This window comes from Taudactylus pleione, unplaced genomic scaffold (genome assembly GCF_031769625.1).
Source record: "Taudactylus pleione unplaced genomic scaffold, aTauple2 ptg000504l, whole genome shotgun sequence".
Taxonomy (NCBI): domain Eukaryota; kingdom Metazoa; phylum Chordata; class Amphibia; order Anura; family Myobatrachidae; genus Taudactylus; species Taudactylus pleione.
In genome coordinates, this window is record NW_028284906.1 from 1697 (window position 1) to 14238 (window position 12542).

Below are 12542 nucleotides of genomic sequence, written 5' to 3' on the forward strand. Positions count from 1 at the left end.
GATCCGCAATGGGTGTGGCCACTGCCGGGACCAGCGCATGCGCCCAACACCGGCTTCTAGGGAGGAGCAGCTGCTGCTGCTACAGTGTTACATGTCTACTGGTCATACATGTGTCACACACAGCCCCCAGGTCACACACACAGCCCACAGGTCATACATGTGTCACACACAGCCCACAGGTCATACATGTCACACACACAGCCCACAGGTCATACATGTCACACACAACCCCCAGCTCATACATGTGTCACACGCACACACAGTCCCCAGGTCATACACATGTTATACACAGCCCCCAGGTCATACATTTGTCACACAGACCGTCACACATATATAACACATGTATGACGGGGGCAGCAGCAGCAGCTCAGGCCGGGTCTCCTCCTCCCATTATCCTGTCCGCGTTCTTCTCTCTCCTGCCCCACTGCGGCCTCCGTCACTTCCTGATACTGCACGCCGCCGCCGCCATTACTCTTCCTGGCAGCTGCCAGTTCCTCCCATACTTCCTGGTGCCGGTGTCTCCGCGCTGCCGGTGCCCTGTGTGTGCTGAGGGGGGAGGGAGAGGCCGCTGCCTGACACTGAGGGGAGGGGGTGAGGTGAGTGGCGGCTGCCCGGTGCTTCCATACTCCATTACCCCCCTGCCTGGTGTCGCCATATACCTCCTCCTTCCCCATATACTTTATATATACCTCATCCTACCCCATGTACACCTCCCCCTACCTCATATATACCTCCTACCCCATGTATACCTCCTACCACCTCATATATACCTCTTCCTATCTCATATATACCTCCTCCTACCTCATATATACCTCCTCCTACCTCATATACCTCCTCCTACCTCATATATACCTCCTACCTCATATATACCTCTTCCTATCTCATATATACCTCTTCCTATCTCATATATACCTCCTCCTACCTCATATATACCTCCTCCTACCTCATATACCTCCTACCACCTCATATATACCTCTTCCTATCTCATATATACCTCCTCCTACCTCATATATACCTCCTCCTACCTCATATATACCTCCTACCTCATATATACCTCCTCCTACCTCATATATATCTCGTACCAATATATACATCCTAACTCATATATACTTCCTACCTCACATATACCTCCTCCTACCTCATATATACCTCCTCCTACCCCATATATATATATATAAAATCACCCCTATACATATCTATATCCCTCTACACCCCCTGCTCCCATATACACACACACATATTATATATGCTTCTTGACGAACGTCATATGACCGAAACGTTGAAGTAAATTTGTGGTTATTTACCCTGCTTCGATGAACTTTGTTTGTGAAGTGCCACCGCTTCTTTATGTATGTGTATATATCTATATATCTAGATTATATATATATATATATATATATATATATATATATATATATATCCCCTCCACGCCACACATCCCTGCCCCTTATATATCTATCCTATACATATAACCACACCCCTGTCTCAATTATATATACACATACATATATCCGCCTCCCACTATATATATATATATATATATATATAATATATATCTATCTAATTTGTTTACCATATCTATACAGAGTATATCTTTTTTTTATTCATATTTATATATACATTTCTGCTTTTGCACACTGTGGTGGCGGGCTATTATTATTATACAGGAGAGAGGAATGTACAATGATATATGAGGGGGATAACACAGCTCCCAGCACACACTGATAAGTGGTATTATTATTATATAGGGGAGAGGGGACTGTACAGTGATATATGAGGGGGAATAACACAGCTCCCAGCACACACTGATATGTGGTTTTATTATTATATAAGGGAGAGGGGACCATACAGTGATATATGAGGGGGAATAAAACAGCTCCCAGCACACACTGATATGTGGTATTATTATTATATAGGGGAGAGGGGACTGTACAGTGATATATGAGGGGGAATATCACAGCTCCCAGCACACACTGATACGTAGTATTATTATATAGGGGAGAGGGGACCGTACAGTGATATATGAGGGGAATAACACAGCTCCCAGCACACACTGAAATGTGGTATTATTATTATATAGGGGAGAGGGGACCATACAGTGATATATGAGGGGTGTATAACACAGCTCCCAGCACACACTGATATGTGGTATAATTATTATATAGGGGAGAGGGGACTGTACAGTGATATGAGGGGGAATAACACAGCTTCCAGCACACACTTGATATGTGGTGGTATTATTATATAGGGGAGAGGGGACTGTACAGTGATATATGAGGGGGAATGACACAGCTCCCAGCACACACTGATAAGTGGTATTATTATTATATAGGGGAGAGGGGACTGTACAGTGATATATGAGGGGGAATATCACAGCTCCCAGCACACTCTGATACGTAGTATTATTATATAGGGGAGAGGGGACTGTACAGTGATATATGAGGGGGAATATCACAGCTCCCAGCACACACTGATACGTAGTATTATTATATAGGGGAGAGGGGACCGTACAGTGATATATGAGGGGAATAACACAGCTCCCAGCACACACTGAAATGTGGTATTATTATTATATAGGGGAGAGGGGACCATACAGTGATATATGAGGGGTGTATAACACAGCTCCCAGCACACACTGATATGTGGTATAATTATTATATAGGGGAGAGGGGACTGTACAGTGATATGAGGGGGAATAACACAGCTTCCAGCACACACTTGATATGTGGTGTTATTATTATATAGGGGAGAGGGGACTGTACAGTGATATATGAGGGGGAATGACACAGCTCCCAGCACACACTGATAAGTGGTATTATTATTATATAGGGGAGAGGGGACTGTACAGTGATATATGAGGGTGAATAACACAGCTCTCAGCACACACTGATATGTGGTGTTATTATTATATAGGGGAGAGGGGACTGTACAGTGATATATGAGGGGTGTATAACACAGCTCCCAGCACACACTGATATGTGGTATTATTACTATATAGGGGAGAGGGGACTGTACAGTGATATGAGGGTGAATAACACAGCTCCCAGCACACACTGATATGTGGTATTATATAGGGGAGAGGGGACTGTACAGTGATATATGAGGGTGAATAACACAGCTCCCAGCACACACTGATATGTGGTATTATTATTATATAGGGGAGAGGGGACTGTACAGTGATATATGAGGGGGAATAACACAGCTTCCAGCACACACTGATATGTGGTATTATTATATAGGGGAGAGGGGACTGTACAGTGATATATGAGGGTGAATAACACAGCTCTCAGTACACACTGATATGTGGTATTATTATCATATAGGGGAGAGGGTACAGTACAGTGATATATGAGGGGGAATAACACAGCTCCCAGCACACACTGATATGTGGTGTTATTATTATATAGGGGAGAGGGGACTGTACAGTGATATATGAGGGGGAATAACACAGCTTCCAGCACACACTATGTGGTATTATTATTATATAGGGGAGAGGGGACTGTACAGTGATATATGAGGGGGAATAACACAGCTTCCAGCACACACTGATATGTGGTATTATTATATAGGGGAGAGGGGACTGTACAGTGATATATGAGGGTGAATAACACAGCTCTCAGCACACACTGATATGTGGTATTATTATCATATAGGGGAGAGGGTACAGTACAGTGATATATGAGGGGGAATAACACAGCTCCCAGCACACACTGATATGTGGTGTTATTATTATATAGGGGAGAGGGGACCGTACAATGATATATGAGAGGGAATAACACAGCTCCCAGCACACACTGATATGTGGTATTATTATATAGGGGAGAGGGGACTGTACAGTGATATATGAGGGGGAATAACACAGCTCCCAGCACACACTGATAGAGATGGGAGTTGGATGGAATATATGACAGGATGGGGATATGCACAGTATGATTAAAAGTTTATATGACTTGGGGGGGGGGAGGTTGAGAGAGAGTATTTATATTCTGCTGTTCCTTTATTTTATTTATTTATTTTTATTTACAAATTATATGTACTATTGTGCGATCACACAATGGCTACGCATCTGGGGAGTGACCTCTTGCTAAGTGGTATTTGATTATCAATGCATTGTGTGAGTAGTGAAGGTAAGTATTACTCTATGACTATACCTTAATTAAATGATTGTAGATGTGAATTGAAGCGCCATTACTTGAACTATATTGCGTATTATTAAAATTGTGTTTTTAGGTGAAACTTGAGTTTCAAATTGGACATCTAAATTATTCACTTACTTGAGCACCAGATTGTGTTCTCATATACTATAACATTTACCGTACGGTCTGTAGGGCGCTGTAATTAGTCTTCCACACGAATATTCTTCTCTTTTACTAATGTCTAATATCATTTATTGGTATTTGAGTGTTTTCTTTATTGTTCTGTGGGTTATATAGGTTAAAGATATGACTGATATAAAGGAAGAAGAAATAGAGGAAGAAGAAGAGACGTATATGAGGAGGGATCAATGTAAGGAGGAGGAAATCCCCACAGATATCAGCACAGGTGAGTAATAAACACTTATTACATAAGTGACACATTCTCCTTGTTCAGTCACTACAGCAATCTCTTATCTTGCACCCTCCTCCCGGAGTCTGGATGCCGACGCTCCTATAAGCTGCGCCAAAATCTAATGAGGGAAATTTATCTGCCCAGTCTCCTCCCCACACTCTCTGGTGTATCTCATACATCAGGAGCCATCAGCCCCTATTATACTCCTGCTCTACCCCTCACATCATGTCAGTGTGTGTTACCAGCCCAGAGATCTGACCAGTCTCCTCCTCACACTATCTGGTGTATCTCATACATCAGGAACCATCAGCCCCTATTTTCTCATACATCAGGAACCATCAGCCCCTATTATCTCATACATCAGGAGCCATCAGCCCCTATTATCTCATACATCAGGAGCCATCAGCCCCTATTTTCTACTTCAGGGTCCATAGGGTATCCACAGGATACCTCGGGTATAGGTGTGACGTCAGTCGCAGGGCACCAAAGAGTTAAGCTTTCAGCCTCCCAGGATGCACTAGGTCCCCCTCCTATACCCCGCCCCCGGGCCAAGGCACCTCAGTTTAGTTTGGTGCCCGGCCGGAGTCGGGTGCACCTGTTGGAGTGGGGGCTAGAAGAGCCCCTGAAGCTTTTTCTTCATGCAGCTGTGGCTGCACATCTGGATGAACAGCATGGACAGTCAGTCCTGACGTCCATGCTGTCTTCCCTACACCCCGCCGGTACCAGAACGCCGGTACTGATCCGGGGATGCTGGTGGGCGTCTGGGGTCACAGCTAGCGGTGACCCCAGATGTTCCGGACCATGGCCGGATTCAAGGGGGACAGAGGTAAGCAGCGGGGTTCCGCGGTGGGTCCCCGCTGATCACATGGTCCTAAGTCCCCAGGCAGGGGGCTCCCTGGGGACTGGCTGCAGCGTGGAGCCAGGCGACCAACCTGCGCTTCCACTACCCCCTGGGACAGCGGACCGCAGCAGAGCGGTAGCGCTGCGGCGTCCCAGGGGTTAAATGCATGCCAGGGGAGCGCGCCTTCCCTGTCTCACAGCCGGCGCCTCCCCCGCTGCACACAGCCCTCTCTGCACTGTGCTGACTGGTCCTGTGTCAGCGCTCCTCCCCCAGGCCAGCTTCTCTCTGCTCCTCGGCGGCCATCTTCTCTGCAACGCATGGTGAACGCTGCTGGAAGTCTGGAAGGAAGCATCGTGGTCTGGGTCCCCCCGCATACCTCTCCTCCGCTGTGGCTCAGGTCTGTGTATGCAGCGCTGTGTCCTACCAGGCCCTGTGTCTGTGTAGTTGAGTGATCAGCGCTGTTAGTGCAGGAATTGTTATTTCTCTGCATTGTATGTGACTGTGCTAGCGCTGCCTGTAACTTTTCTTCTCTAAACTGTCAGCTTTATTACTGTCCCTGTTCTTTCTGCTAAAGCCCTTGCGGTGCGGTGCTGCAGGGTGGTCTCTCGCCTATTTAATACTTAATTGGTGAGAGAGGTCACATACGTGGTGCCATCATGTCTGAAAGTGATTTTCCCCTCCGGCTACAGTGTACCACGTGCAAAGTACCGTTAGCGGAGGGGGAGGGTAGCGCGGAGGGCCTTTGCCGGCAGTGTTTGTCCATGGCGCGGCCTATTACGGTTACAGCACCGGTACAGGAGCCGCCCTGGGCTTGTTTCGCTCAGGCGTTAACAGCTTTAGTGGGCCAGTTAGCTCCGCAGCCCGCGTTTACTCCGATGGGTTTGTCCCAGCAGTCTGTGGTGTCGTCACCCATGCAGGGGTTCCCACGACAATTGGTGGTACCCCACAGTCTCCCTATTTCCCCGCTCCCGGGTTCTCAGGAGCCAGCGTGGGTTAACTCCCTGACGAGTTCTGTACAGCACTTGTCGGATGTGTTGCAAGGGGAGTCTGTGATGCGGCCTCATAAAAGGCCGGTGGCGTCTCTGTCCGCTCCTTATGAGGATGACGAAGGGACGTCTGATGATGGGGAGATTCTGGATCCTTACGATCAGGAACCTTTCCATACTAAGGACGCTGATGCTAAGTCCAAAGTATATATTCCTGGACTTATTCGGGCGGTCCGCACAGCCTTGGTGATTGAGGACGAAGTTCCCCCAGCGGCTAAATCTAAGTATGCCTTTTTCAAAGATGTGAAGGGCGATGCCACAGTCTTTCCTCTTTCGGGTCAGTTGGTGGACCATTTAGAGGAGGCGTGGAAACAACCTGGCAAAAGATACCAGCCGCAGAGACGCCTGGCGGTGGCTTATCCGTTCGCGGATAATTATTTTGCTAAGTGTGAATCCCCTCCACAGGTGGATTCTCACGTGACCCGTCTTGTCCGTAGTGCCACATTGCCGATGCCATCCATGTCCTCCCTTAAGGATGCTACGGACCGCAAGGTAGAAATCTGCCTGAAGTCTGCTTATTCCCTTGCAGGGGGGGCAGCACGGCCGGCTATGGCCATTTGCTGGGTTGCCAGAGCGATGGAGCGCTGGGCGGATTCATTAGAGGCTTCTTTTGAATCCGACTGTCCGGCCGAACAGGCGGAGTTGATTGGCAATCTCCGTGATTCGGCCACCTACATCAACGAGGCGGCTCTAGACATTAGTACTCTGGTGTCTAGAATTTCTTCAGCAGCGGTAGCTGCTCGTCGCACCTTGTGGCTGCGATCCTGGAAGGCGGACGCAGATCCAAGAAAGGTCTGGAAGCGTTGCCGTTTACCGGAGAAGTTCTCTTCGGTCCGGATCTGGATAAGATTGTGGCCACGCTGGCGGCAGCCAAATCTGCTTGTCTCCCGTCGGCCGCTGCTCCTTCTGGTTCTGGACCATCGTCCTTTCGGTCATCTAGGGCCCAGGGCAGGCCCAAACCACAGTCGTTTCCTTGACAGGCTGGCCCTAAGAAATCGGTCAAGCCCCGGAAACAGGCATGGAGTACCAGACGTCCGGCCCCCAAGCCAGATGACAAGCCTGCGGCCTGACGGTCCGGGTCTCCCCTTGGGGGATCCCAGGGTGGGAGGCCGCCTGCTGCAGTTCTCCCGGTGTTGGTCGTTCACTACGACAGACACTTGGGTTCTGGAGGTGGTCTCTCACGGGTACGCCCTCTCCTTCCGGCACAGACCCCCGGCTCGATTCTTCACCACGGGTCTACCATCAGACCGGAACAAGGCTACGGAGCTGCGGAAGGTATTGCACACTATGCTCCAGGCTGGAGTTATAGTGCCTGTTCCATTCTCCCAGAGGGGCCAGGGTTTCTATTCAAATCTTTTTTTGGTACAGAAACCCAATGGGTCATATCGTCCGATTCTCAACCTCAAAGCACTCAACAAGTCTTTGCGGGTCCCGAAGTTTCGGATGGAGACCCTACGGTCCATCATTCTGGCGCTGGAACCTGGGGACTACATGGTGTCATTGAACTTACAGGACGCTATGGCGGTCATGGCGGCTTCTCTGCGGCTGCAAGGAGTCCGCATGTTGCCGTACTTGGACGACCTGTTATTGGTGGCAGGATCTCCAGAGCTCCTGTTACACCACTTGGACCTGACCATTGCACTGCTGCAATGGCACGGCTGGCTAATCAACTGGCAGAAGTCCACTCTAATCCCGTCTCGGAGGATTCTGCATCTTGGAGCCTTATTGGACTCGGGACAGCAAAGGATCTTCGTGACGGAGGACAAGATCTCTGCTTTACAGTCAAGGGTGCGCAGTTGTCTGCACAGCCGCCGGGTGTCCTTACACTCGGCGATGAGGTTACTGGGCTCCATGGTGTCGGTGTTCGACATGGTGGAATACGCCCAGTTTCACTCCAGACCTCTGCAGCACCTGATCCTGTCCAAGTGGAACGGGCTGCCTCAGTCTCTGAAGTTCCAGACGATTGTGCTCACCCCGGAGGTTCGCCTGTCCCTTGCGTGGTGGTTAAAGACGACCCACCTCAACAAGGGACGTCCGTTCTGGGTTCCAAATTGGGTCCTGTTGACAACGGACGCCAGTCTTCGGGGCTGGGGAGCAGTTTCGGGTCCACACTTGTTCCAGGGCAGGTGGACACCGACAGAAGCGGAGCTTCCAATAAATATCTTGGAACTCCGTGCGGTCTTCAATGCTCTCCTGCAGGCACAGCGGTTTCTCCAGGGTCACCCGGTGCAGGTCCAGTCGGACAATGCTACCACCGTGGCCTACATAAACAGGCAAGGAGGAACTCGCAGTCGGGCGGCTCTCGTAGAGGTCTCTCGGATCCTGGTTTGGGCGGAGCGCAATCTTCCGGCCATATCAGCGGTCTTCATCCCGGGAGTGCTAAATTGGGAGGCAGACTTTCTAAGTCGCCAGGACGTTCATCCAGGGGAATGGTCCCTGCACCCGGACGTTTTTCAACTACTGGTGGACAGGTGGGGTCTTCCAGAAATCGACCTCATGGCGTCCCGGCACAACAACAAGTTGCCGGTGTACGGGTCTCGCACAAGAGACGAAGGGGCGTCTCTGGTGGATGCTCTGTCCGTCCGGTGGACGTTCAGGTTCGCATACCTGTTCCCTCCGGTCTCCCTTCTTCCACGGGTAATCCGGAAATTCAAACAGGAAGGAGGGACGCTCCTGTTGATAGCTCCCGCGTGGCCCAGACGGCACTGGTTCTCAGACCTTCAGGGTCTGTCCGTGGACAGTCCTCTGCGGTTGCCGCTACGACCGGACCTTCTGTCTCAGGGTCCTTGTCTTCACCCGGACCTGTCTCGGCTGTCTTTGGCGGAGTGGCTGTTGAGACGGCCATGCTGAGGTCCTGGGGGTTTTCCAGCTCTGTGGTGCGTACCATGTTACGAGCTCGGAAACCGTCTTCCGCGAGGATATACCATCGCGTGTGGCATATGTTCTTCCAGTGGTGTCGACCGAGAGGTTATGCACCGCGGGAGTTTCGTCTGTCTCGGATTCTCGCCTTCCTGCAAGCGGGACTAGATCATGGGCTTCGCCTTGCTTCTTTGAAGGTACAGGTTTCGGCCCTATCTGTCTGGTTTCACCGTAGGATTGCTACAATCCCGGATGTGCGCACCTTTATGCAAGGTGTTCTCCGTATTCAGCCGCCCTTTGTTCCACCTGTGGCGCCTTGGGATTTGGCTGTGGTCCTGAGGGCTCTCCAAGGACCGCCGTTTGAACCACTGGGCTCAGTGGATATTAAATGGCTAACAGCTAAGACTGTTTTCCTTCTGGCCGTTGCTTCAGCCAGACGTGTTTCTGAGTTAGGGGCTCTTTCTTGTAGACCCCCTTTCTTGGTTTTTCATGGGAACAGGGCAGTGCTCCGCACTCGGCCCAAGTTTCTTCCCAAAGTTGTTTCCCAGTTTCATGTTAACGAGGAAATAGTTGTTCCGGCCTTTAACTCACCGGGTCTTTCCGTGGGTGAGGCCTCTTTGGATGTTGTGCGGGCCTTAAGGACTTATGTTGACCGCACTTCTTTGTTTAGGAAGTCGGACGCTTTGTTGTCCTCTATGGCTTCTGTAAAAAGGGTTGGCCTGCTTCAAAGCAAACTTTGGCAGCCTGGATCCGTATGGCTATTTCTGAAGCTTATCTTCATGAAGGCCTACCGGTCCCTCCTTCTCTGAAGGCTCATTCCACTAGGTCTGTGGGTCCTTCGTGGGCAGCTCGACGTGGTGCCTCGGCAGTTCAGATCTGCAAGGCTGCTACGTGGTCTTCTGTCCATACCTTCGTGAGGTATTACAGGTTTGACACCTTCGCCTCTCAGGATGCTTCCTTCGGGCGGCGGATTCTCCTTTCTGCACAGGAGCGTCCCCACCCTTAAAGGATACTGCTTTGGGACATCCCCAAGGTATCCTGTGGATACCCTATGGACCCTGAAGTAGAAAATATGAGATATGGTAAGAACTTACCCTTGTTATCTCTATTTCTACGAAGTCCATAGGGTTCCACAGGACTCCCGCCCTGTCGCACCTGTGCTGCAGATGGGCTTTGCTCTGGTCACCGGTTTTCCGTCTCCCTCTGGTGAGAATGTGATTCTTGTATGTGTCCAGATCTTTGTTCTCTCTCTTCCTTCTCCTCCTCCGGCCTATGGCTTGGTAACTAACTGAGGTGCCTTGGCCCGGGGGCGGGGTATAGGAGGGGGACCTAGTGCATCCTGGGAGGCTGAAAGCTTAACTCTTTGGTGCCCTGCGACTGACGTCACACCTATACCCGAGGTATCCTGTGGAACCCTATGGACTTCGTAGAAATAGAGATAACAAGGGTAAGTTCTTACCATATCTCATATTATCTCATACATCAGGTGCCATCGGCCCCTATTATCTCATACATCAGGAGCCATCGGCCCCTATTATCTCATACATCAGGTGCCATCGGCCCCTATTTTCTTATACTTCAAGAGCCATCGGCCCCTATTTTCTCATACATCAGGAACCATCAGCCCCTATTATCTCATACATCAGGAGCCATCAGCCCCTATTATCTCATACATCAGGTGCCATCGGCCCCTATTTTCTCATACATCAGGAGCCATCGGCCCCTATTATCTCATACATCAGGAGCCATCAGCCCCTATTATCTCATACATCAGGTGCCATCGGCCCTATTATCTCATACATCAGGTGCCATCGGCCCCTATTATCTCATACATCAGGAGCCATCAGCCCCTATTATCTCATACATCAGGTGCCATCGGCCCCTATTATCTCATACATCAGGTGCCATCGGCCCCTATTATCTCATACATCAGGTGCCATCGGCCCCTATTATCTCATACATCAGGAGCCATCAGCCCCTATTATCTCATACATCAGGTGCCATCGGCCCCTATTCTCTCATACATCAGGAGCCGTCGGCCCCTGTTATCTCATACAGGTGGGGGCATGTGTGTTGGATGGATTAAAGCCTTGATGGAGGTTATTGTGTGGAAATTACATACTATGATTGTTATTTGGTAACCCCGCTATGTTAGGCATAGGAACATGTTGCTTTTAGGTAGTGTTTGGCATACTTCTAAGTCTTTGTGATAATAAGGCTGGGTATTACTAGAAGAGGCTTCCAAGGCAAAGTTTAGTTCTTCTCACTGAGCCAGGAACCTTCTGCGCAGCCTGCGAGACAGAGGCCTTGGACCGGCCATGAAGAAGTTTGATGGATAAGTCAGTGATCCTGAATTGGGCTGAGTCCATGTAGAACTTACTAGGCGGGTGACTCGGCAGTTGGAGTTGAGTGATTGTTCTCTCTCCTAAGATGTCAGAATCTATGGATAGGATTCTGTCATCCCCCGCATTGGCAGTTGTTAAGAAGAGGTCACCGCAAGCTTTGGCTGCTTTTCCTGGAGACTCTGATTCAGTAGGTTCCTCAAAAAAAGAGGATGATTGGGTAGATACATTGGGATGGGATGATGCATCTCCCAATGTTGTTGTCTGTAAACTAATAGATGCAGACAGACACGTAATATTCAGGAAACTGAGGCGCCTGATGTTTAAGCATAAGAAGAAGCAGTAATTCCTCTGTTCCGTCCTTTTCACATTTTCTGATATTTTGAGGAAGGGGGCAGGGTTTAAAACTATGTAAGAAATTTTAGGTTCAGGTTCCCAGAAGGTTTAAATACTCTTCTCCTTTTGCGGACGAGGACACCAAGGTTTTGGAAGTCCCGCCTAGATTCGATGCTCCTGTAGCCAGGTTGACAAGGGCTAAATGTTAACTGTATGCATGCACAGAACATGTAGTTAGCTTGATTGGTTAAGGTACCCAGAGCGGGCTTCCCCCTGTGGTATTCTGTGTTAGTACTGTGTAAATGGATGTCCTGTAAGCCCTAAGCATACAGCCTCTGGAACATCAAGAAGGATTGTACTTCTGGAACATCTTTTATGCTGTGATTGCCCCAAGCACCTTTAGCATGGGGAATTGTCTTTTTCAAGACATTTGAGCAATAAACATCTTTCCTTAAGTCGCCTGCATCTGCTAGTATCCTGTGTCCACCAGAAAAGAGCAAATCACTATTTTGTTCTCCGGCAGTTCTGCACTGAGCCCAGTGGCTCCAAGCTGAAACCTTCTGTCAGCTA

General features: G+C 49.4%; 1 protein-coding gene across 1 annotated transcript in view; it reads left to right on the forward strand.

Moving 5' to 3' along the window:
* The first annotated feature begins 327 nt into the window (after positions 1-327).
* LOC148501719 (uncharacterized) overlaps positions 328-12542 on the forward strand; it is a 91633-nt gene continuing 79418 nt past the window's right edge. Inside the window, exons 1-2 of the mRNA XM_088450057.1 lie at positions 328-596; positions 4434-4542. Of these exons, the coding sequence (XP_088306183.1) occupies positions 345-596; positions 4434-4542 (361 nt within the window). The 5' untranslated portion in view covers positions 328-344. The remainder of the gene's footprint in view (positions 597-4433; positions 4543-12542) is intronic.